Source organism: Phaseolus vulgaris, chromosome 5 (assembly GCF_051622355.1).
Source record: "Phaseolus vulgaris cultivar YP4 chromosome 5, ASM5162235v1, whole genome shotgun sequence".
In the NCBI taxonomy this organism is placed as follows: Eukaryota; Viridiplantae; Streptophyta; class Magnoliopsida; order Fabales; family Fabaceae; genus Phaseolus; species Phaseolus vulgaris.
Genome location: NC_143502.1, coordinates 35779699 through 35807129, shown reverse-complemented (window position 1 = coordinate 35807129; position 27431 = coordinate 35779699). Strand labels below are relative to the sequence as shown.

At 33.3% G+C, this 27431-nt stretch overlaps 1 protein-coding gene across 1 annotated transcript; it reads left to right on the top strand.

Annotated features, from left to right (window-relative positions):
• Window positions 1-4560: 4560 nt before the first annotated feature.
• Window positions 4561-7659, top strand: LOC137835520 (putative terpene synthase 11). Its single transcript, XM_068644059.2, has 7 exons — window positions 4561-4745; window positions 5199-5460; window positions 5742-6114; window positions 6382-6600; window positions 6680-6818; window positions 6915-7163; window positions 7297-7659. Exons 1-7 carry the CDS (start codon window positions 4572-4574, stop codon window positions 7588-7590), a joined length of 1710 nt encoding a protein of 569 aa, XP_068500160.1. The 5' UTR covers window positions 4561-4571; the 3' UTR covers window positions 7591-7659.
• Window positions 7660-27431: the final 19772 nt, after the last annotated feature.

Below are 27431 nucleotides of genomic sequence, written 5' to 3'. Positions count from 1 at the left end.
TCTTGGGACAAAAATAATTGAATTATTTTTGTGGACACCATCCAATGATTTGTTTTTTTTTACAAAGATTTGTGTTCTTGCAAAATTGGATATCTCCTCACGTGCAATGTTCCCAATGCCTTGGTTTCCAAGTCTTCAGATCTCTCGACAGAGGTATCTAAGATTATACTTCGAGACTCAAGTTAGTTCTCAATCTGAGTGAAGGATACATGTTTAAAGTTAGAATTTCATTACCTTTCACCTTAAGGTGTTCACTTATTTATAATGGTTATGTTGAGTCCTTGTTTGTGCGAATGATTAAGTTAAGTCCAATTAGGTTTAGATGCCTGTAATCATGATTTGTGAATTGTTTATAGTGCAATACTTGCTAATGATGTTGTTAAGTCCCTAATGTAGCCAATATGGATTTTTGGTATGTGACTTGTCGAGATGCCAAGGTGCCAACTAGGGTTCTAGGCAACTCTTTTCCACGGCACACATGCCCCCAAGCTCCATCAGAGCGAAGAGTCTAACGAAAAATTTGTTTCTTTAATATGCGGACGTGTAACTGGTAAATGTCAACATGTGTCCGATCCCTCCAAGTATACCAGCCTCTTAGGCCCGAGTAGGAGTAGGATGCGAATGTTTTAGAATGTCAAATTTGTGAGATGTGACGTGTGTCAGAGGATTTGAAGGGTCGTGAAAAAGTGTTTTGACGGTTCATCTTCGCTCGTTTTCACTCCTATAAATAGAGTGGGTCGTGGGTTCCACATTTCACCATATTTATTTATATTTTTTATGAGTCTCTAAGAGTGTACTAGTCGAAGAGTCTTCCTAGAGGTAACCATGTCTTTATGTCTTTCGTCTATGATAATAGCTCATTTTCAATATGTCTGTGGGGGATACTAGGATATCTAGCTCTAATGTTCACTTTGGGAACACAAGCATGTCATCTCATGTTATCTGTAGGTCTAGCAATTTAGAGGAGGTCGAGGTTGTGTGAGATTCATGTGTAGGTTGGTCAACTGTTTCAATTAACGCTCTTTATTATGGTTCTTAGTGAAGGTTGATGTCGATTGTGAGTGTCTTATTTACTTGTTCTTGGAATGCATGTGCTTGGATGAATATGGTTTTATTCGGAATGAGCTTCTCATCCCTCCGTTCTCGATATAGATTCACTTTGATGAATTCGATCTTAGCCGAGAATGTGATTGGTTGTGTCGTTCTTGTCAAGTATTCACTTAGGTGAATTCGACCTTTTCAAAAGAAGTAATTTGTTGTGTCATTCAGAAAAAGATTCACTAGTGTGAATTCAACCTTTGGTCGATAACATAATTCCTTGTGTCGTTCTCGAAATAGATTCACTTGAGTGAATTCGACCTTGGTTGAGAACGTAATTTGTTGTATCATTCTTGATAGGAATTTACTTGGGTGAATTCGACCTTGGCCAAAAACATATTTTTTTGCATAAAGAGTAGAGTCCCATGAAAACAAATATTTTTATTAGAGTGCCTTGTTAAAATGTCGTTGGTAGGAAAAAATACATTTGTTACAAGTTTAACTAAAGTAAAACTTGAGGTGGTTTGTGTTCCATGTTCGATACACCTCTCTCATCAAGTTGCTCTATCTGATAGGCTCCATTTTGCAAACATTCTCAGATTAAAAAAGGTCCCTCCCAGTTTGGTGCAAATTTTCCATCAGTTCAGTCTTTTTGGACCTCGTCCCTCACTCTCCACTCTAGGTCCATCCTCTTTGAAGAGTTTTTGCTTTACTTTCACGTTGTAGCATTTGGCCACCCTGTGCTTGCATCGTTCTTCTTTGATTTTTGCTTTATTGCACAACTCTTGCAACGAGTCCAGATTGATTTGGAGGCATTCAACATTGAGTTCTAGATCGCTCAATTTTCTTCGAATGATTGGTTCATCGACCTCAACCAACAACATCGCATTCGTAACGTAGGTCAAACTATATGGTGTTTCTCTTGTTGTAGAGTCTGACGTGCATTGGTATGCCCATAGGGCCTCCGAGAGTTTTTCGACCCATCTCCCTTAGAGAATGACCTTATTAACACCCTCAACTTGGTTGTTGGTTTGACAGTGCTCAACGAAGCTCGTTTTGTGTTTAATGTTGAGGTTCTTGTCAAATTCCTCGAGCTTGCCTATAGGGAACTATCTTCCATTTTCGGTGATTATGGTGTGGATCCCAAATCACAAGATAATGTTCTTCCACACAAACTTTTGGACTTGTTTGGCAGTGATTTTGGCAAGGGGCTCAACCTCGATCCATTTCATGAATTAGTCCACAAATTGAGGGTCGTGACCATGTGATACATGGCTACCTTCGGGCTTAGATTTTGAATGCTAAGAGCAACCTTCCCAAGTCACTTCGTGAATGTGCACATTGATCCCATTTTTTCTTGTCTTATGTTGATCATCGCGATTGTGATTAGGTGATGTGGTCGACTCATGAAGAACTTGCACTCTGGACTTGGTGACCATGATGTTAGAGTAATCAATCAATCGAGTGGGGCAAGAGTCGCGAGAACCAACTTAGGGCGGGTCCTCTCAAAGAGATAAGAAGACTCGGTTGCAATGTATAGGCTAAGATGCATGATGTAAGAATCAACGTGCTGATAAGGGTCGATAATGTTGTTGTACTTATTCAGCATGAGGGTTTTCGAGTTGCTTGGGAGAGAAACCTCCATTATGGCTTATGTGCAAGGGTGTCCTGACATCTTCCATTCTCATGGTTGATATGTGTACCTTACTATAGACGTGGTGGGAGCTATCGATCTCTTGCATTCTTGAAATCTTGTTGAAATTGGAGCCTGTGGGTTCACACTCTTCGTGGTGTACTGAAATTGTCTCGCTACTTTTGAGTTTTTATCTTACTCGGGTGTTTTCTATCTTGAGGGAGTGTATCTCCTCTACGCTATTTCTTTTTAGTATCTTCCACTCTTTTTTTAGTTCTAACATCATCTTTAAGGGGTCCTCTTGGTGATTCTCGGTTTCCTTTAGGGTGTGTCTTTCGTTGCCTATCATGTTTCGCGTAGTTACCATGTGGTTTCCTCCAACACAACACCGAGCTTCAAAATGTTTCTACAAACTCCTCACATGAAATATTCTTACACTAAAAAAATAATCAGTATTATCTACGAATTTTTACCCACAGATATGAATTCGTAGGTAAATTCAACATTACCTACGAATATTACCCACGTATCTGAATTCGTAGGTAAATTCAACATTATCTACCAACTATTATCCACGAATATCTATTACCTACTAACTATTACTCACAAATTTCTATTACTTACCAACTATTACCCATGAAACTCTATTACCTACCAATTATTACCTACGAATCTCTATTATCTACCAACTATTACCCACGGATCTCTATTACCTACCAATTATTACCCATGTATCTTTATTACCTACCAACTATTACTCACGGATCTTTATTACCTACCAACTATTATCATAATAATTATATACATAATATTAAAAACATTATTATAATATGAATAACATAACTAATATTCATAAATAATAATAATAATAAATAATAATCATAACTAATAGGTATACATATTTTTAATATTATAAAATTAATAATATGAATGATATTAATAATGTTTATATTATTAATTATATTAATATTGGTAATCATACTAATAAATATAATAATAATCATGACAATAAATTTTGATTGGTGATTAAAGTTTCTTTGATCATTTATTAAGGAACTTGACTTTGAATCTCACCTATTACCATCTACTTCTAACTTTAATTTTAACTTTAATAATAATTTACCTACGGAATTCTTCTATAGATAAATTCATTTTTTTTTAAGTATTAATGTCTCTTTGAGTCACTCTATATAAGAGTATCTATAAAGGACGTTTAATTTAATTATTAATTTAATAAAAAATATATCTTTTAAATCAAAATTTTATTATCTTTTTCTTAAAGTGTTCATCTATTTATAATCTATTTATAATAATTATAATGAATTTTTGATGTCTATACAAATGATTAAGTTTGACTTATTTAGAGGCAAGGAATTATTTAGACCCAAGGAATTGTTTAGTGTCCCGTATAAGCCGCCAATGTTGTGAAATGAGTTTCTGGTGTGAGACGCCCGAGGTGCCGACTGCGGTTGTCTAGAACTCAGGTTATCTGTTGTTAACATATTTTTAAATAAAATATAACATCTGTGTTTGAACTCAACTAGTTCGTAGAAGATAGTCAAAGGGAAACAATTGTGGACGATGATTTGTTATGTTTCCAAAATTTATCCAATGGTGGGCGAGAAAAACAAAATTTATTCATTTGACCGAGGGAGCAGAGGAGGAAAAATAATTTAAATAAAATTTAAAATTTATCTTACTATTTTATTCATTTTATTTTTCTCTCTTTCATTATTTTATATTAAATCAATTAAATTATACATATTTAAAATATAAGCACGTTGTTTCTGACTGCATGGAAGTGAACAACTGGGCAGGCATAACGCGTGAGTACGAGTGAGTCTATATATAGGTCTATCCCAGCCACCACATACCACATCTTTACCACAAAAACTCATCAATGTCTTCTTCAACTATAATCAGTGCAGTTACAGAACCTGGAGTTTCATCTTTTACCTCGTTTGGTTATCGCAATCGGCCACCATCGATGAATCAACTACGGAACTTATCCTGCAAAACATCAACACCAACCATCATGCAATTATCCATCAACTCTCTCCCTCTCACTCAAAAGGTCTGTACCTCTTTCCACTCTTTTCTTCTTCCCTTAGACAAACCTCCACAACACCTTCAACTCGCTACCTACCAAGTTAGGAATTCTTTTTCTTCATAAACCTTCCATTTTATTTTACTTTTCATAGATAAATATTTTTAAAATATCTCGAAAATAAAAACGAGAAAGTTGCAACATGAAGAAAAAATAAACACATGGACTTACTAAATAAGATTTTTTTGCATAACTAGTGTAATTTTGATCATAAATTATTGTGATGAAAAAGTAAGACTTCAGTTTATATTATAAATCTTTTTACATTTTTTTATATTTGTATGAATAATCTTGTTTGAAACTACTTTGTTTATACGAGAAAAGTCAATATAAAGTATGAAAAAGTACAAGAGTCATAACAAGCTTTCAAAATTTTCACCATTTTCTCTTTAATGGATTTTCTCATTTTGGTGGTTGTAGGTGCCTAGTCTAATTGATCTTGGGACAAAAAGAATGGAGCAAGTTAAAAGAAGGAGCCAAGAGACATTGTTAAACTCAAGTGATCCAATCAAAACATTGAAGATAATTGACACCATTCAAAGGTTAGGAATTGGACACCATTTTGAAGAAGAGATCAATGTAAAACTTGGAAAGTTAAGGGATTGGGATTTTTCAGAAGACCTCTTTTCCACAACTCTTCAATTTCGACTACTGAGAAATAATGGCTGGCCTACTTCTTCTGGTACATTCATTTGCAACATTGTGTATTGTTTTTGTTCTCTCATGAAAGCAACAAGGAGTAAAAGGGAATAAGAAAAAAAAATAGCATGATTCCCAATTATTTACATTTAACTTTATTGAACCAGTTTGCCTTTATTGAAATTTATTCATTTTATGCTTCCTTGACTTTGTTGAAAAATTAAATATGTATTATAAAATTTACTCACTAATCTATTCTTATTTAGTCTTTGGAATGTTGTTGTACACACTTGCTAATTTGATTAAGTGTGTCTTTTGTCACAGATGTTTTCAAGAAATTTTTAGACAAGAGTGGGAATTTCAAGGAATCAATTACCAATGACATTTGGGGAATGTTAAGTATGTATGAGGCATCATATTTAGGTGCAAAAGGTGAAGAAGTGTTAGAAAAGGCCATGGACTTCTCCACGGCTCATCTCCATCAATCACTCCAACATCTAAGTCCTGATGTAGGGAATCTTGTTGCCAGAGCCTTAACACTTCCGAGACACCTAAGGATGAGTAGGTTAGAAGCTAGAAACTACATCAAAGAATATAGCCAAGTAAGTAGCCATATGCCATATCTTTTGGAAATGGCAAAGATAGACTACGCCATGCTTCAGTCAATGCACCAAAAAGAATTTGCAGAAATCTCTAGGTAATTTTGTGCTCTTTATATTTGTTAGATAATTCTTTTTTTTATCTAAAGGGTGTTGTTAGTTTGAGTCACACTGAGAAAGGTGGACTTTGGAGAAACTAAAATAAAGGGTCAATATATATGTCCATGTTTCTTGTCAAATGGTACTTAATTTTCTAAAATATATTTCCTACTTAGATTTTTTTACATCTTTTTGAGTTATTACTTTATGAAAAACAAAATGTTCTTTTAATATGCAATATTTGATTTTTACTTTTACTTGATCAGGTGGTGGAATAAATTGGGACTTGCTGAAAGGCTTGGTTTTGCTAGAGATAAACCAGCAGAGTGCTTTCTATGGACAATGGGAATATTTCCAGAACCGTGTTATTCAAATTGTCGCATTGAGCTTACAAAAACCATTTGTATTTTGCTAGTTATGGATGATATCTTCGACACTTACGGCACATTAGATGAACTCATTCTTTTTACCAAGGCAATCAAAAGGTTTGCATCTCAAATTTGTCTAAGTTAAAATCAACTAGTAAATTTAATAATCAAAATATGAAACCACTTTTATTTACAGGTGGGATCTTGATGCGATGGAACAATTGCCTGAATATATGAAGATAAGCTATTTGGCATTGTATAACACCACCCACGAAATTGCATACAAAATTCAAATGGAGCATGGACAAAATGTTATTTCTAGCTTGAAAAGAACTGTAAGCTTTTAAATATCCTTTCAAATTGAAACATGTATGTAACTATATATATGTGTGAGTAAGAGGCTAATGAGAGATTTTTCTTAATTGGTGCAGTGGATAGACATATTTGAAGCTTTTCTAAAAGAAGCCAAATGGTTCAACAACAAATATGTGCCAACTTTTCAAGAATATTTGGATAATGGAGTGATTTCTTCAGGATCATACATGGCCTTGGTGCATGCAACTTTTCTCATTGGGGATGGCCTCTCAAAGGAAACCATTTCCATGATGAACCCATACCCAAGACTTTTCTCATGTTCGGGGGAAATTCTTAGGCTTTGGGACGACTTAGGAACCTCAAAGGTATTGATTTTCATTTAATTGATTTGATGTCAAGCGTATCATAATTCATAAATATCTTATGTTATTAGTTAAAAATAATATATTAGAACAAGAAAATGGCACTGCTGAGAAGTTGTTGATGTTTGATGTTCAGGAGGAACAAGAAAGAGGAGATAATGCTTGCAGCATACAGTGTCTGATGATAGAAAATAATATTTCAGATGAAAATGTTGCTAGAAAGCATATAAGACGATTTATCCGAAACTTATGGCCAGAGTTAAATAGTCTTGTTTTGACCACAACCTCTTTGCCTTTCTCAATTATGAAGGCTTCTCTTAACATGGCTAGAACTGCTCAAGTAATTTATCAACATGGAGATGATCGAAACACGTTTACAGTTGATGATTATGTTCAAACATTGCTCTTTACACCCTCTGCTAATTATTGAGATCAAATTGTTGTATCAATTATCGCTTATATTGTCACATGATTCAATGGATGAATTCCATTTTTTTTACTATGAGCATATTTATTCTCCTACTTTTTAGGGATGGCAAAATAGGCTTCCTTGACACATTTTGACCCGCGCCACTAGCCCGTAAAAAATGAGACAAATCAGGTTGTCCTGCTAAGGTTATTTTGGTTGAAATTAGTAACCCACCCTATCATAGTTTTCATTTTTTTTGTTTTTTTATTTTGGACTATTTACTTGATTGTAGTCATTGATATAGCTTTTGGACAATAAAAAAAAGTAAGAATGCACAATAAATTTGAATTAAAGTTTAATATTCTAATCAAAGAAAGTTTAATGTCTAACAAAATCAAGTAAATATCAACAATAATTCAATGAATCACATGATGTATAAAGAAATTAATGTAAATAATTAAAGTTCTATATAAAGCATTGACTACCACCAATTTTAATTCCAAAAACATGAGAATCCTTTTTAAAAGTGCAAAAAATAAAGAAGGGTGGGTTAATCCAGCCCACACCACTTGTGGCCCGTCGAGTTGATCGATTAAGCGAACCGAATCTATACAAGTTGATGGGTTAAAAAAGTTAACTCATTCTGCCAAGTTAACGAGTTAGGTAGACTGGACCAATACGGGTTGACAGGTTCAAAAAGTTGACCCATCTTGTCTAAATAATGGCGAACTGGACGGTCTGCTGACACGACCCATTTTATTAACTTATTAGTTTATGTTACGATGAAAGTAAAAGTTAAATTTTATTAAAAATTGAGTTAAATTCAAGTCATCTTTATAAAATCAAATGTGAGATCTATATAGTTTATTCATTATAATTTAATTATTTTTAACAGGTTAGATTTTAAAAAAGTTTTGTAATTCACGTTGAATAATAATAGTGGTGTCATAACTCATTTTGTTCTAAAAGATCCTTTACTTTATTTTAAAAGAGTTATTTAAATAATATATATTTTTTATTATGTGAATTAATTGAGAAAGTGAGATTTTGAAAGTATGTTTTCCTATTTATGAAACAAATGTTCTCATAAACCATTTAAAGGTAGAAATTTTATCGTTTGCATGTTACGAGCTTCACACTTTATTAAATTTCGGACACAAGATAATCCTCTATCTAAAGAATAGGATGAAGAAATAGATAAGAATGTAAAGGAAATGAATCATTGATGAATGAATTGATGTAGAATTAGGTAATAGATAAAGTCAAAGTCGGATTTAGGCTTTGGATCCGCAGATGGAAGGGTGGGAGCAGCGAAGAAGTTAGAAATCAAGCATGTTTGTATCCGCAGATGTGCGAAGAATTGGAAGCACGGATTTGTGGAAAGGTTAATTTTGGGATCCTCTATGGGATGCGAAGATGGATGGGGGAGAGGAGGAAAGTCCATGTAAGCAGCAGGTGAAATACTAATTTACCCTCACATTTTCACATTTTGCTATGCACCTGCAGTTTGTTGAAGCCTCTTAAATTGAACATGGAGTACATTTATTTATGTTATTAATTTTGGTTTTGTTTAATATATAATATATAATAACATAATTTAAAATAATATACATTAAGTAATCATAAATAATATTAAAACTATCTAAATACATTAATTTAACTAACAAAATTAATTTTAAATTAATAAAATGAAAAATAATATAATTATATTTAAATTTTTAATTATATTTATTTATTTTATTTTTATATTATAATTTTACATATTATTTTAATTAACTAAAATATACACATTTTTTTTCTTTTTTATATACATAAGGATAAATTTGTAATCTTATAATTTACAACATTAAAAATAATTCAAAATATCTTTACAACAATCACATCACTCACATATTTCAATAAACTTTCTTCACACATCCACTCTAACATACCTCAATCCAAACACTCTCAACTTTCTTCACACTTCCACTCCTTCACACTCTCAACTTTCCACTCCCCCACACCCTCTAATCCAAACAAAGCCGTAGTCCTATTCTCACAGAAAGTTGGGATGAGTCTCAATCATGAGGCAGATTTAGAATTTTAAAACACCATTGGTACAAAAATAAGAATCAATGACAGCTTACTATGACGGGTGTAATTTACCTGTCATAACAAATTGTGCAGTGACATTTTTGTAATAATCATGAAGTTTATTATGACGGTTAAAATTAAAACTAATACAGTAACTATTTACTATGTCTATTCAAGGTAGAACCGTCATAATAAATCTTTACTATGTCATAAATATTTTAACTTATTTTATTTCTTTTTTTAAACAATAATTTTTTTTTAATGTGCTTCTCTTCTCCTTACACAGTACGCAGTGCTGAAGCTTCTCTTCTCCTCCCACACTATGCAACGCTGAAGCTTCTCTTCTCCTGCCATCCTTCCGCTGGTTTGGTTCAATCGCGTTTCCCATTTTCTCTGAAACTGAAACTTCAGTTTTCCATTTTTTTCCTTTTTTCTTAATCCCTAAATACTTCTTCTCCTTCGTGCAGTATTCATGTGCGCTCCTTCTCCTTCTCTTTGTAACTTCGTGCGGTTTCAGGTTCGATTGCTTGTGCTACGAATGCGTTTGCAATTTTTTAAAACTGAGAATGTGCTTTGCTGTTGTATTGAAATTTCGAGTGCTGAACTTAGTCTTTCAATGTTATCTGCTGTTAGGTCTTGGACTTGAATTGAAGTATTATTGCATAGTGTCATATTAGCTCTGTTTTTATCTTTCTGAATTCGTGGACAGATAATGAAATTTAGAAACAGTGTGACGTATCAACACCATAAAAACCAAGTGTGTCGTATTAAGAGTCTGTGTTGTTAAAGAAACCCTTCAAAGAGATCACATATATGTCCATATTGATGGGAATCTTACTTTCTCATTTATGGTCTTTTATATGTATACAAAATGTAAAATTTGTTGCTACTTGCAATATAATTTTTTTGTGATGTAAGCCTGGTTTTAAAATAATTTTTTGCTTGACTGATTAGGAACCGAAGCAACATGAGCAGCTGGAGTTACATCAGGCGCCAAATGATTTAAGAGAATCATTAGATATAAAGTCAGTTGATTATGGATTGGAGTTGCCTGTGGATGCTGCAATACAGGCAAAGCCAAAAAGGTATATCAAAATAGTTTAATGGTTAAGTTTATGGTTGTGATTCCAGTTTTGGTTAATTACTTGAATGCATTTTTTTTTATAGATTAGATCAATATGCAAAACAAACCTCGAAATTTGTTGAAGAGAGCACTTACCTTAATCTTGGAGGTCAAACAAGCAATGATAATTTAGGGAATGTTGTTAATGTGTCAGATTTCCAGGTCAGATTATATGGACTATATGAGTTATTTACTTATTTTCCTAGCTCTGTGTTAACCTTATGCTCTTTAATTTTGTAGGAAGGTGAATATGCTGATTGGACTAGGGCAGGGAGACCGGAGACAAAAAAGATGTGGAACTAGTAAGCTGCAATACCAAAGGTTTCATTGTAAGTACTTAGAAAGCGGTATGCTGAACTAAAAACAGTTTCTTAGTCTTAGATTGTTTCTTTAATTTATTCTGAACTCAATTAAACCATTTTACAGGTTTCTTTTGGTTCCTTGGTGGGATTTCTGCCATACCGTAATCTTAATTCCAAATGGAAGTTCTTTGCTTTTGAGACCTGGTTAAAACAGAAGGGCTTGGATCCATCAATGTACAAGCATACAAGTTTTGATACTGATATTAAGATGTTTTCTCCTCATTCTTCTCCATCTCCGGAGATAGATGGTAAAGTTGAAGATAAAATTTCACCAGATGTAAAATTGGAAGATCTTTTAAGCATTTCTTGAATTAGCATGGAGCATGTATTGTTGATTCAATGAAATGAAGTGTTCTTCTGATTTGTTTTATGTTTCTTACGAAAGGCTAGACTTCAAGTTGGGGATATAGTGAAATGCTGCATCCAGAAAATATCTTACTTTGGAATTTTTGTTGAGGTATATACAACATTTAAGGTCATGGTGTCACTATTATGGAGTTCAGCTTTACTAGCATATTTAGTTTTACATCACTTATTCCAGTGGAATTCCCTTGTTTGGCCTATTTATCGAGCTAAGCAGTAAGCACGTAAGCACCTGAATACCCTTTGCCCAGAGTTCAGAGTGGTAGTAAAAAATTCTAAATATTGATGTGATTATTAATTATTAATGTAGGTTGAAGGAGTTTCTGCATTGATTCATCAGTCTGAATTATCATGGGATAGCACTGTGAATTACTCAAATACTTTAATTATTTAGTTTTGAATTTCACTTTTTATTGATTAATTTTTTTTTGTAGTTATTTAACGATCCATCTCCATTCAAGGATAAAGATATAGAAGACATTAAAATGTATTGAGCTTCATTCTTTTTAAGTGTTTTTGATAAGATGTAAATTTGGATAGCTTATTAATTAATGAATTTGTCTAGATAACATTGATATACAGGTGATTGTTATCAATGAATAGAGTAAAATTGATTCATGATTAAGTTTGTCTAGAAATTTTATGCAATTGTCTGGAAACATTGATATGCAGGTGATTATTATTAATGAATGGAAAAAAATTTGATTAATGAATGAATTTTTATGTAAATTATATGTCATTGTCTGGATGACATTGATATGCAAATGATTGTTATTAATGAATGAAGTAAAATTTATCAACAAATGGTTTTGTCTGGAAATTGTATGCAATTGTCTGGATAATATTGATATGTAAGTAATTATTATTAATGAATGAGGGAAAATCGATTAATTAATGAGTTTGTCTAAAATTTATATGCAGATGATTGTTATTAACGAATGCTAGAAAATTGATAAAACAATCATTTTAAAAAAAAAACAAACTTACTATGATGGTTATTACAATAAATGATATAAAAAGTCTTATTTACTATGACAGGTGTAAGAATATTTGTCATAGAAAACCACTTACTATGACGGTTCAGATGAGAACCATGATAGTAAGTTGTATTTTTTATGACGGTTGTAGAAATACCAGTTATAGAAAGTTTTGTCTCAAAATATTATGACAGATATTTTGTACATTTTATGACGGTTCATAGATAATAGTCATAATAAGTCAACTTACTATGTCAATTTTTCAACTGACATAGAAAGTTGAGAGTTTTTATAACTCCTGATTCTATGTCCCCTTCATAACCGTCATAAAAAACCCTGTAGAACTGTCATAAAAAGTCTTTTTTCACTATGTTATATCATGTTTTAGTCAAATCTATGGGTAATCGTGACCCATTATTAATAACTTTAATTTACCCCTACATTTTAAATAATTTGAATATTTTTAAGATATTAGTTATATTTCAATCGAAACATGAAAAATATATTTTATACATAATAAGTGTTATGAACAGGTACTTTAATTAGTTGCATATTAAAGGATAATGAATTGGGGTGCATGATTTTAATTGTGACATGGAAACTTTTATGGAATTAAATCTTAATAATCATCTTGTTATGGAAGGCTTATTAATAAAAAAATTATTTATTTATTTTTTCGAAGTTGGAAAATTGAGAATAATTCTCTCAAGTGACATGAATTAAATTTTTTTTAATCAATTAATAAATCAACTTAATGAAATGAGAAAATAATAAGACTAATCGAACGTGAAGAAAATTAATTTCAATCCCTATATGTATGGGTTAGTCTTTTTTCTTCTTAAATTTTCTTTTTCAAGAAAAATAAAAGAAATACTATGATAAAAGTTTTAAAAGATAAATAGTTGAACAATAAAGTGAAAAATCAATCTTATTTTCGTCTTAGTCCAACTTTGTATAGGTCTATCATTTATGGAATTCTTTTAGTTAGTCATACTTGGTTGTTTGTATGACTATTGTCGTTCGAGGAAGTACTATACGTAATTTTTATTACATAAATATAATATATATTATTCATACATAAATTTATAAAAAAATTATATATTATATCAATTACACTATGGGAATAAGAGTTATTAAGAAAACAAAAACTTTCAAAATAAAATTTGTAGATATTTCTATTCCTATGCACATGTGATCTTTTACGCGTCTCCATTCGATTTCTTTATCAATGGTTATGGTTGTTTGAAATTTTTTTCATGTTAATTTTTGGCATGAAATCCTAAACCCTAAACCTATCATTCTTCCCTTAATTTCAGGACTCCTTTCCATCAAATATATACTAAATGAAACCCTAAACTATTAACTAATCAACATATACATTCAAATATATATTAAAAAATTAAAATCCTAAATCCTAAAAATACTAACCTTTTGGAGCCAAGTCCACGGTGGCAGTTTGTGGTGGAGGTGCTGACAGTGTGCGGAAGGTGTTGCCAGCGTGCAGAGGTGAATGGTTGGTACGCGAAGGCAAAGGCAGCTGTTTGCTTGTGCGCGCAGAGGAGAGAAGACGCTTGGCGCGTGTTGGCGAGTTTTGATGGTTGGCGTGGTGGTGAGGCATGGACGGTTGGGCAAGGAGCGACGGGGCGGGGCAGGGTTGGAGCTAGAGGACGGCGCGAAGTGACGGGGCGGGGCTGGAGATGAAGGACGACGCGAAGTGGCGGGACTAGAACTGGCACTACAAAAAAATGTGTATATTGTGGCGGTTTTAATATGACAGTTATTAAAAACCGCCACAATTATCCGTATAATACGACAGTTTAATAATTGTCAAAATTCTCTTTAGAACTGTCACAATTCTCCTTTTTGAAATATTTACTTTCCCGCATTTTTCCTTTGAAAACCTCACACTTTTATCATTTCTTTGGAAACCTCACAGTGACTCTTTCACCTCTTACAGATAGTAGTCTTTCAATCCTCTCACTAAACCCTAAATCTTCTCACTCTCATTAGCGTAAACCCTTCCACCCCTCAGATAGCGAAAAAAGTGCAAATAACCCTAATCAACACCACTCTAGTAAAAAATAAGCGGTCCAATGCCACCGAAGTTTGATCCCTCGCAGGTGGTGGACGTGTTCGTTCGTGTCACCGGTGGTGAGGTCGGCACGACGAGTTCTCTCGCGCCAAAGATCGGCCCGTTGAGACTTTCTCCGAAGAAGATCGGTAAAGACATCGCTAAGGAGATTGCAAAGACTGGAAGGGTCTCCACGTGACGGTGAAGCTCACCGTTCAGAACCGCCAGGAGAAGGTGACAGTGCTGCCCTCCGTCGCCGTGCTTGTCATTAAAGCGCTCAAAGAGTCCGAGAGGGACATTGTCATTTTACAAGTTCCTAATTGAAATCTTACATGAAATTTGCGTGCGTTATTTGTATTATAGTAGAAATTCCTACATTTTCTTAATATTTATGTTTGTGTTGTCAATTTGATGCTGCAAAATTAAGGAATATTTTGACCTAATGAAATTCTTACACATATCTTACTCATTCAAGTGAACACGTTAATGATGCCCCAACTTCTTTTGTGCTGGTTGTGACTCTTGCAAATCAGAAGCTTCTTGGTTTGAATATTTTTTCCCTCTCTGCTTTAAATTCGCATGTTTTTCATTTCTCACTATATCTTTGCTTTCTTAAGCTATTCTTGGCCGCTGTAATGCTGACCTAAGCCTTTTTGGTTCTCTTGTTTCCAGTTTCAGGATAACAACAATCTTTTCAGCCAAATGAGAGACAACATCATCAAAATTTTGAATGAGTAAGTTAGAAATTGTTTCTTGGTTGTTTAAAAGTATGTTCTATATACCAAAGGCATAGGTGTCCATGTGTGAATGACTGAAAGTCCTTAATCAATATTCAACAAGAAACTAAAGTGAAACAAGAATTCTGTAACTCTCTTTTTAATTCTCAATCAGCAGGTATAATAAGGGAGAGAAGAGCTTTGTGTTTATAATTTTGTTCTTATAATTTCAACAGAGTTGAATTTGTTTCAAAAACAAATTTGTTTTAGTTGTGAAATATCATTACATTAAACTAAGAACTAGTTTAAATGGAGTGCTTCTATCATTACATTAAACTAAACTAGTTTAAATTTTCTAGTTTTTTTTATACTTAACTGTTCTACAAGGACTCTTTTGCATTCCTCTTCATTAATTTTATTTTTTCTTATTTGTTTTACTATTTTGGCAGCATGAATGACATGTCAGATATAATGAAGCAAGTGCCACCTCTTCTTTTGAAGATCAATGAAACGATATTCAACACTTTTTATGTGATTCATGCAGCTTTTTTCTAGTTTCTAATGAATGGAATCCAAGGTCTAGTGTTCCGGTTTGTGCTATCCAAGGCAAGCTATCCGTTTTCTCTTTATCCACATAGGGTGCTGGCGGGAACTTTATCTGTTGTGAGCATTGGTGAAGCTTCTGTTTCCTGGAATCCTTTACCTGATATGCATATTCTTGTTGATTTTATGGCTATTAAGAGTCATACTTTTTTTTCTAGAAAATTCTTAATGTTTATATGTGACTTGATTGTGGAAATAAATCAATGGTAAATATATCAGGATAACTAGATATTTTAGAGACTAGTTTGCTAGTGATATCTTTTTTAAGTTCAACATATTTTCCCTCTTCAGGTTTTCTTTCATTGGGTAGAATTTTTTTCTGTTGGTTTTGTTTTTGGTTTTTAGTTTCAATCCCTTGGATTATAAATTATTGATGTCTGTATAGCTAGGTAAAGCATGAAATAAACAACCCTTCAACTCTCATAATTGCTTAGCTGTTCCTTTTCTCTTTACTTTGTTGATCTTATTATCTGAGATTTGAAGCCATGAATACAATGCATCAAAGGAAGGCAGAGATGGCCAAGCATTCAGATGCTTTTATATATATATATATATATATATATATATATATATATATAAAAGAGAAAAATCTCTTAAAGTTTCAAGTTAATTAATAGGTAAAGACCCTTTTGCAGAAAATGACTGTGGTGGAGGATAAAATGGATGACCTCATAGACGAGTTTCCCATAGGAATGCGTGTCTTGCTGTTGATGATGACTCAACCTGTCTCATGATTATGGAGACTATGCTGCGAAGGTGCCAATATCAAGGTCAGCATCTTGTTTAGATTTTCTTTATATTTTTTCATTGCATTATTAATTGTATGTGAATTCTACTCTGCTTCTTTTTCCGTCTAGACATTGTTATTTATTTGATTTATAAAAGAATTTGTTTTGTAAACCTTATTTTTTTCAAAATTGAGTTTGTTTGTTTGGGTTTTCATTTGACAGATCTTATCATGATATGCCTTAATTCTTCTAGATATGTATTGTCTCTTATTTTTCCATTTGATATCAGTTTTTCTTCTTTATGGACTTCTAAATTAGTCAATTAATGCTCTTTGGAAGGGTGAAATGGTTTAATATTTTGTTTAGCATAAATGTGAGAATTTAATGTTGTTAATGCTAAATTGTTCATCTTTCCTTTGTTCCAACCCCAGGCATGTGCATCCCTTGAACCCAACTATCAACCTCCTGTGACATTTGTTGTGGTTCAAAAGCGTCATCACACAAGACTCTTTGCTAGCAACCATCATGACAAGAGTTCTGTTGACAGGAGTGACAACATATTGCCTGGTATTTGCTTTAGTTCACTATTTGGTGCCATATCCTTTAAAGAAACTTGTTTAACCATGGTGCTAAATAATTTTACTTATAAAATATTGCAGGCAGAGTTGTTGATTTTAAAATCTGCCATGCAACAGGGTTTGACTTTTATCTTCATAGCCATGCTAGAATACAGGTGAGATCTTTTACTCTTTTTGCTCATAACTTGTAATTTTATGTTAAATTACATCCTTATTGATGTAAACCATGTGTTACACAGGGTACAACCCGTCCTGCTCACTATCACGTGTTGTGGGTGAAAACAATTTTACTGCAAATGCTTTGCAAACTCTTACTAACAACCTTTTCTACACGTAAGTTCCTTTGCATTGCTTTTCAAATTCCCATGTACCAATTTTTAGACAGGATACTAAATTTGATGTTTTTGTTTTGTTAGATATGCTAGATGCACTCTATTTGTTTCCATTGGTGAGTTCCCTCCTGTCTTGTTTAATGGACTCTTAATGTTACTTTTACATATATTCATTATTGTTATATTCAAATTCATTTATTTAAAAATTATTTATTTTAGGTATCAGATATTAGAAGTGGTGCTCCATCACCTAATCAAATAATAGGATCAAGTGTTGGAAGCAAAATTGATTAGGAATGTGTATTTTAATTTTAAACTTGATTATGGATGCATGAACTTTTGGACAATTATGTGTTGTAATTTTAAACTTGATTAGGGATGTATGAACTTTTTATGTGTTTTAATTTTCAATTACATATAAACATTTGAACATTATTATGTGTGCTTTAATATTCAATGAAATGAATGGTTGATTATAACTTTATACATTATTTTATTTTATTATGAAAATGTGGTGGTTAAATTTTATAATCGTATAAAACAGATTATAAAAAAGTGGTGGTTAAATTTTATTTATTCAAAAAACAATTACGTTAGTTAAAAATGCCACTACTTAAGTATATTATGACGCCAAAATCTTTTTCAATGAATGTAAATCATTACAAAAAAAAAGATTTATTATCGTGAGCCAAAAACGGACCATAAGTATGAAAAACCTACGCAAAAACATTATTGTCGACATAGCGTTAATAAGAATTTTGAAGAGGTGTTTTTTTGCGTAGGTCAAGCGTGGGCTTAGCCTACAAGGAGTTTAGAAATTTATAAAAAATTGTGAGTTTGACCCACGTTGAGTCTACACAAAATTATATTAGCGTGGGCAAAGCCTTCAAAATGTCCAAGTAGAGTGAGTTTAGCGGAGAGAGGGGCACACAATAAGTGTAGGCTAAGTCTTCATGTTGACCACAAATTAGCGTGGGCTTAGCCTTCAAATTATTTTTTATATTATTTATTTGAAAAAGTGTAGGCTTAGCCTACAAGTTTGGCAGACAAAGAATTTCAAATAACTACAGTTTCTAGTTTCCAGTTTGAAATATATTTTTATTGAAATAAATCAATTTTAAAAAGAAAACTATTTTTTTATTAAAATAAATCAATTTTAAAATTACATTAACTAATGTGAAATCAATTTTAAATTACTCTATTTCTCTTTTTTTTTATTGCATTTATCCTATTTTTTACCTATTTTATTTTTTTCAATATAATTATTTAAGATAAAATTATTGTAGGGATAAATCTAATATGAAGAAATTTTTTTCTTACTAAAAAATTTTATTTATAACTTTTTCTTTATACTTTTTACTTGTCTTGAAAATGAAATATTGTTTTTTCTATGAATAAGAAAAAAAAATTTAATAAGAATAAGGAAAAGAAAAAAAAAAGTTATTTTATAATACAAGACCCACTATAATAAACTTAGAATTTTGTAAAAAATACGGTAGAAACGTAATATATTTTGATTGAAAAATTATTAGTTACAAAGGGAAGAATAATGTCTAGTAATTAGCTAATTCTAATGCAAACACTAACACCAAGCCTTATCTCACTAGATGGTGTTAGATAAATGGATCCAACAATGTCGGTGAGTTCTATCAGAAACCAGAATTTCATGAAATCCACTTAAACCAAGATTTATTTAAACAGGTTTCCTAATGTTCTCTTTGCTCATCCTCTACCTATTTTAAAAGAACAATTCTTTATCAACTTTTCAAAGTTGGTCTTAAAAACCTTAATCAAAATCATAAGTAAGTTTGTTCTGTTTTCTTGCAAATCAATCCCACTCCAACTTTCTCCTGAACTGGATACAACTGTTAGTTTTACAATTGAGCTTGTATTTTTCAATTTAATAACATTAAAAAAATCATGCCAAACATCATGAAACTCATGGTGCAGACTTTGGTAATATCAATGTATACTGTATCTTCTTAAGATCGGTTTCTATTACTAAGAAACAATGTTGTGTGGCATAGTCCAACCTATGCTCTACCCCTGAAAACTATAGCTTTACAATATCCATACCCTGTAGAGATTATTTCACATTCACCAGCAAAGATCTAAGCTTTTTGAACACACACAGATTATTTCACATTCACCAACAAAAGTCTAGTCTTTCTAAAACACACACGTATATATATATATATATATATATATATATATATATATATATATATATATATATATATATATATAAATACCATGCAACACTTTCCTACCAGTCCATATAACACACGTAAATTTTTACAGCTCCAATACACTTGCTAGCTGAAAGTGAATTTGTGAGCAATATAAAGCACGTCATAGATAAAATAGGTATATGGCTAAAAGAAATGAAAGTCAAGCTTTTGGGAAAGGAGTGAATGATTTGAATACTTCTTCCTCTTTCCCTTCTTCTCAAGCTCTTACACCCAAAATTAATTTATCAGCGTGAATAAAATCAAATTATGTTACCATTGTGAGGCAGCATTCACAATCAGTATAACATTCCCAGTAAAATCATTCAGACTCACATCATTTCCCCGGATGTCCTGTAAATATAGTTCACAGCATAAACAAATATAAATTATCAAAGAAAAACTTCTTCCAAGCAGTTAAATACTAACCACATATCAGCAATAAAAACAAAATCAACAACATAACCAGACTTGTCCCAACATAACCCCATACTGTCATGTCTTATCTAGGTACTCTTCCTATAGAAAAATTAAAAGAAAAACAAATATATATATATACTATTTGTTGTCAAAAGGAATAGATTGGCTTACCTCAGTTTTGTTTTTATTCTTGCATAATTCTATTTCTGACTTGTTAACATTCTTTATGCTTTGCTCGGTCTTTGATTTTAAATCAACTTCCACGACTCCAACAGGTTTTGTCACCTTTGAAAAAACAGCATGGAAATGAAAAACTAAGCAGCTATTAGACATAACAAATCTCCTAATACCTGTCTTAGGGTGCATAATAGAACTTCAGAAGGCATATTAGCAGGCATATACACAATATTTGTTTCAAAGTTCAAACAGCTTTCCCAATTCATCAAGGATGCTTTTATTATGTTAAAAGAAAAGACCATTATTGAAGTGGACATACTGGTTTTTTTACTAACACTGCTTCTGCACTATAGCTTAGTTAGTAATAGACACTAGACAGCATGCCATACGACAGGCTTTAGCTTAAGGAACTTAGCACCATGCCAGACTTAATCTAAATAACTAGTACAAATCCAGAACTTGACACAAGCACTCATTGATGTCTGTATTATAATGAATTTAACATGAAGATATACAAGCACTCATTGATGTCTATATTGTAATCAATTTAATTACATAATCCCCAAAAAGTAAGTGATTTTTCATTCTAGTCCATGAAAGAAAGAGATTTAACGAAATGCTTTATTTGAATTGGTACTATTCAAATCTTCTAGATGACACTTTTAGTATGTTATATGTTGCATGCAGTGTGCCAGAGTGAACCCACGAACAATAATCAGAATTATATAAGGTGCAATACCAAGATTATATAAGGTGCAAACTTTTATAATCAGGAATATCTAGATTATATATATATTATTAGGAACATCTTTATTTATAGTCAGCTACATTGTACCTGTCATTGAACTTGATCATGTTGGGATATATGATGAGAGTTGAATAAGTTAGTCCATTACTTTGTTAGAATGTTGGACTACTTAATTAGCCAGAAGCTATTCAAAGTCCCAATTGTCCATGTCATTATCATCATATTCTTCATCATCTTGACTTGATTTATTGACCTCATCTTCATCATTATCATCACATACTAATTCCATAACCAATATATTGCTTACTGTTATTTGTCTTCCACTCTAATCATCCCTTTGTTAGAATATATGGCTTTAAACTAGACGTTGGGTGAATTGTTTAAAGAGGGTTTTCGCAAACTTTTAAGCCTTGAATGAAATTACTTCGAGAATACCTAGATTAAGAAATCAGTTTTTCAAAACACAAAGCTAAAAGCACAGCACCAGTAAAACAATCGGTTGTTTCGCAGAAACAATCGATTGTTTATTCCAGTAAACAAATATCAAAACTGAATTTAAAGAGTTAGGGATAGAGAGAATGCACACAGATGTTTATACTGGTTCACTCTAAACCCAGAGCTACATCCAGTCTTCTCAGAAACCACTGAGGAATTCCACTAAGCAATCAAAACTAGATCACTTACAACACAACCAAGAAAGTGACATTGATCCCCACAAGACACACACTTCTCTTGGCCAACACACCAACACTAAGAATGCTGATCTTGATCCCCTCAAGAACACACAACACTTCTTAGCAAAACACACAAATAAACTTGTTCAACAAAATACAAGGATTACACTTGTTACAGAAGCAAATATGAAATCAATACAAGTAGAAATCCTATCTCACACTCTTTGATCAATCTCAATCTCTAAGCAATCTCAACTCTTTGAAAAACTCAAAAACTTGTGTTAAAATCTTATTACTCAAATCTGTTTTTCTGAATATATTCAAAGATATTGTTTGTTATCAAATCTTAACAAACTTATTCATTGCATTTAAAAGATTGGTCAAAGCATTAAAGACTGGAGCGTAATCAGTTAAAACATTTAAAGCTCAGTCAAAGCTAAAACAATTTTTCTGTTATGGTACCAAAACAAACAATTGGTTGTTTCCACGAATCAATCAGTTGTTTTAGTTTTAACAGCTCAGCCATTTGAAAAACAGTTTTCAACCTTTTCTAAAAACACCTAAGTATAAAACAATCGGTTGTTTTTCACTTAGTTTGAAAAACACTTTACTTTTAAAAAGATTGAGAATGCCTATGCTTTGGATTCAATCAAGAGTGGATTACATAACCAATCTACCCCAGATCCTATCTAGGACAACTCAGCAACAACAAGCACAGCCTAGCCTTCAACATCCTTCAAAGGGTTTGGATTCTTCAAAGCTTGAACACTACTTGGTTCAACAATCTCCCCCTATTTGATGAAGACAAATCACTGGTGCTTGTGTTTGATCTGATTGAATCTGAAGCAGTACCTGCAAAACTAGCATATATACAGTCTAATGCTTCTTACAACAGCATGTTAGATTTTCACACAATTAAAGTATAAAACCTGAAAAACAATCGGTTGTTTACTCGAAACAATCGGTTGTTTCTATCAGCAGCAGTAGAAAACAGTTTTATATCAGAGATTTTAACAGGTTACACAGTTTCAGATAAAGATATACAAGAACCAATTAATTCTCCCCCTATTTGTCTTCACAAATAGACTTTAGCATGTATCAAAACAGATTTAGGATAGATTATTAAGATCAAGGATACCTAACTCATTTCTTAGGAAGAAAAACCTCTCTTTTGGTAATGGTTTCGTGAAGATGTCAGCTAACTGCAGTTTGGTCTCCACAAACTTCACTTCACAGTTCCCATTGTTTACATGATCCCTGATGAAATGATGCCTTATCTCAATATGTTTGGTCCTTGAGTGTTGAATCTGATTTTTGATAAGATTGATGGCACTTGTGTTATCACACATCAAAGGGACCTTGCTGATTTGTAATCCAAAGTCTGCAAGTTGTTGTTTGAGCCACAAAATCTGTGCTCAACAGCTTCCAGCAGCAATATACTCAGCCTCAGCAGTAGAGAGAGCAACACATGCTTGCTTCTTGCTATGCCATGAGATTAGGCTTGAGCCAAGAAGGTGGCAAGTGCCACTTGTGCTCTTTCTATCTAGCTTGCAACCTTTCATTGCAGCCACAAATTCTTCACACAAACTATCTTGTGTAGCACCAAAGATGATGTCATCAACATAGATTTGCTCAAGAATTATTTCTGCATTTGACTTTTTGATGAAGAGAGTCTTGTCTACCATTCCCCTTTCATAACCATGAGATAGCAGAAAGTTGCTAAGCCTCTCATACCACTGTCTTGGAGCTTGCTTCAGTCCATACAAAGCTTTCTTCAACTTGAAGACATGGTTGGGATATTTATGATATTCAAAGCCCGATGGTTGATCTACATAAACTTCCTCATTGATGTAGCCATTCAAGAAGGCACTCTTGACATCAATTTGGAAGAGTTTGAAACCACTCATACAAGCAAATGCCAGCAACAGCCTTACAGCCTCCAATCTAGCAACAAGAGCAAATGTTTCACCATAATCTATGCCCTCCTCTTGATTGTAGCCCTTGGCAACTAACCTTGCTTTGTTCCTTGTGATCACACCATCTTCATCTAACTTGTTCCAGAAAACCCATTTCGAACCAATAATGTTCATTTCATCAGTTCTAGGGACAATAAACCATACCTCATTCCTTGCAAACTGATTCAACTCCTCATGCATAGCTTCAACCCATTTCTCATCCTTGAGAGCTTCATCAATTGACTTTGGCTCAATTTGAGAGACGAAAGTTGTGTGCCTGCAGAAGTTTGAGATGGAGCTACGTGTGGAGACACCTTCCTTTATTTGCCCTATGATATTTTCCACTGACAGATCTCTAGGAATCCTCCACTCTTTGGGCAGCTCACTCTGTTGCAGAATTTCAATTGGTTGTTTCTGCGAATCAACCGGTTGTTTTTCTACACAGATTTCCAGCTTCTCCAAACTGATGCTCTGTTCATCTTCTTCAGCACTGGTCTTTGGGATTTGGATGTTTCTGTGATCTACCTCATCAAAGACAACGTGAACTGATTCTTCTACAGTCATCAACCTCTTGTTGTAGATTCTGTATGCATGACTTGTGAGAGAATACCCTATGAAGATGCCAAGATCCGCTTTCTCATCAAACTTCCCTAGATTTTCCTTTCCATTGTTGAGAACGAAATAACTGCAGCCAAAAACTCTGAGATGACTGATGTTAGGCTTCCTTCCATTGAAGAGTTCATAAGGAGTCTTCTTCAGAATAGGTCTTATAAGCACTCTATTCATCACATAACAGGAAGTGCTTACTGCATCTGCCCAAAAGTACTTAGGAAGAGATGATTCACTAAGCATTGTTCTTGCTAGCTCTTCAAGAGACCTGTTCTTCCTCTCTACCACACCATTCTGTTGTGGAGTTCTTGGAGCAGAGAAGTTGTGCAGAATCCCCATCTTCTCACAGAATTTTCTGAACTTTTCATTTTGGAATTCTCCTCCATGATCACTTATAATAGAGCCTATGTTGCTGTTCTTTGTATTTTGCAACCTTCTTGCTACCTTCTTGAATGCAGAAAAGACATCACTCTACCAACATTACCTCTTTGGTGTTGGGTAGACAGATTTCACATGTGTTTGACTTGAACATCACTTGATATCCCTTGTCACATAGTTGGCTAATGCTCAACAGATTATGCTTTAGGCCTTCTACATAGAGCACATCATGGATGACCAAGATGTCTTTGTCTCCTATGGATCATCTCCCAAGAATCCTTCCTTTGTTGTTGTCCCCATAGGTGACATGTCCTTCTTGCTTAAAGGAGATGCTCAGGAACTTTGATTTATCTCCTGTCATGTGCTTGGAACATCCACTGTCCAAGTACCATTGTTGCTTGCTTTCCTCCAAGATTTCCTACAAAGAAAATTTTCAAGTACCATTGTTGCTTGCTCTCCTCCAAGATTTCCTACAAAGAAAATTTTCAAGTACAAAGATTTGGTCCCCTTATGAATGTGGGTCCATTGGTTTACATTCATCAATTAAATAGTTATTACACTTAGGAATCCACTTCATAAAACCCTTAGGAACAACATATTTTCTGATTTTACAGAACCTCACAGAATGACCTCTTTTCATGCAATAAAAGCATGTAACAATCGGTTGTTTCGATGGTCCAATCGATTATTTTTCTGGCATTTTCGAAAATGATTTTGAAAATCTATCTTGCTTGTTTTGTGGATTAAAACCTAATCCAGCTTTTCCAAAAACACAGTTTTGAGATGCCAAGACATTCTCAAAGTTGGATTGACCTTTAGACAGCTTATCCACAATTTTAACAAGATAGTGGACCTTCTTTTCAAGATTTTCGCAATTTTCACAAACAAGAGTATCACACTTGCAAGAGGAGTTTTTGTAGATGATTTCAAGGTTTTCAAAATCTGTTTTTGAATTTTCTAATTCCTCTTCCAGTGTTTTTACTCTGTTTTCAAGCCAGCTATTCTTTTCCTTTAACTGATTGTTCAAGAGGGCCAATCAGTTGGCTTCTTCATGCGTTTCTTGAAAGGCTTGAAGTAATTGACCATAATTTTCAGAGTTTGAGGAGTTTAATGAACTTACACTACTTGAGTCATCCTCCTTTCTGGCCATGAAGCAAAGGTTGAGGTTCTTCTTATTTTGCCTTCTTTTCCTTCTTGCTTGACTCTTTGACATTGCCTCCTTTGGTTCATTGTTTCCATGAGCAGCCTTGAGTGTGTCCCACATATCTTTAGCAGTTTTGCATTTTGATATCCTGAAAAACTCATTAGTATCTAGTGCAGAAGCTATTATGTTTTGAGCAGTACAATCAAGCTTGGCCATTTTACATTCATCATTGGTCCATTGAGACCAAGGTTTTGCAATTAAAGAACCATTTTTTTTAAACTTTGGAATGTAAGGACCATTCTCAATTGAATTCCAAATTCCTTGATCAATAGATTCAACAAAGATTTTCATTCTGGCTTCCCAATATTTGTAATTCAATCCACAGAATAAAGGAGGTGTGTAGATTGAAGCACCTTCCTCAAAAGATTGTTTTCCAGCCATATTTTGGATCAACTTGAATAACTTTCAAGAACCAAGCTCTTGATGCCAATTGTTAGAATATATGGCTTTAAACTAGAGGGGGTGGGGGAGGGGGGGGGGGGGGGGGGGGTGAATTGTTTAAAGAGGGTTTTCGCAAACTTTTAAGCCTTGAATGAAATTACTTAGAGAATACCTTGATTGAGAAATCAGTTTTTCAAAACACAAATCTAAAAGCACAGCACCAGTAAAACAATCGGTTGTTTATACCAGTAAACAAATATCAAAACTGAATTTAAAGAGTTAGGGATAGAGAGAATGCACACAGATGTTTATACTAGTTCACTCTAAACCCAGAGCTACATCCAGTCTTCTCAGAAACCACTGAGGAATTCCACTAAGCAATCAAACCTAGATCACTTACAACACAACCAAGAAAGTAACCTTGATCCCCTCAAGACACACACTTCTCTTGGCCAACACACCAACACTAAGAATGCTGATCTTGATCCCCTCAAGAACACACAACACTTCTCAGCAAAACACACAAAAAAACTTGTTCAACAGAATACAATGATTACACTTGTTACAGAAGCAAATATGAAATCAATACAAGCAGAAATCCTATCTCACACTCTTTGATCAATCTCAATCTCTAAGCAATCTCAACTCTTTGAAAAACTCAAAAACTTGTGTTAAAATCTTATTACTCAAATCTGTTTTTCTGAATATATTCAAAGATATTGTTTGTTATCAAATCTTAACAAACTTATTCATTGCATTTAAAAGATTGGTCAAAGCATTAAAGACTGGAGCGTAATCAGTTAAAACATTTAAAGCTCAGTCAAAGCTAAAACAGTTTTTCTGTTATGGTACCAAAACAAACAATCGGTTGTTTCCACGAATCAATCGGTTATTTTAGTTTTAACAGCTCTCAACCATTTGAAAAACAGTTTTCAACCTTTTCTAAAAACACCTAAGTATAAAACAATCGGTTGTTTCGACAAAACAATTGGTTGTTTTTCACTTAGTTTGAAAAACACTTTTCTTTTAAAAAGATTGAGAATGTCTATGCTTTGGATTCTATCAAGAGTGGATTACATCACCAATCTACACCAGATCCTATCTAGGACAACTCAGCAACAGCAAGCACAGCCTATTCTTCAACATCCTTCAAAGGGTTTGG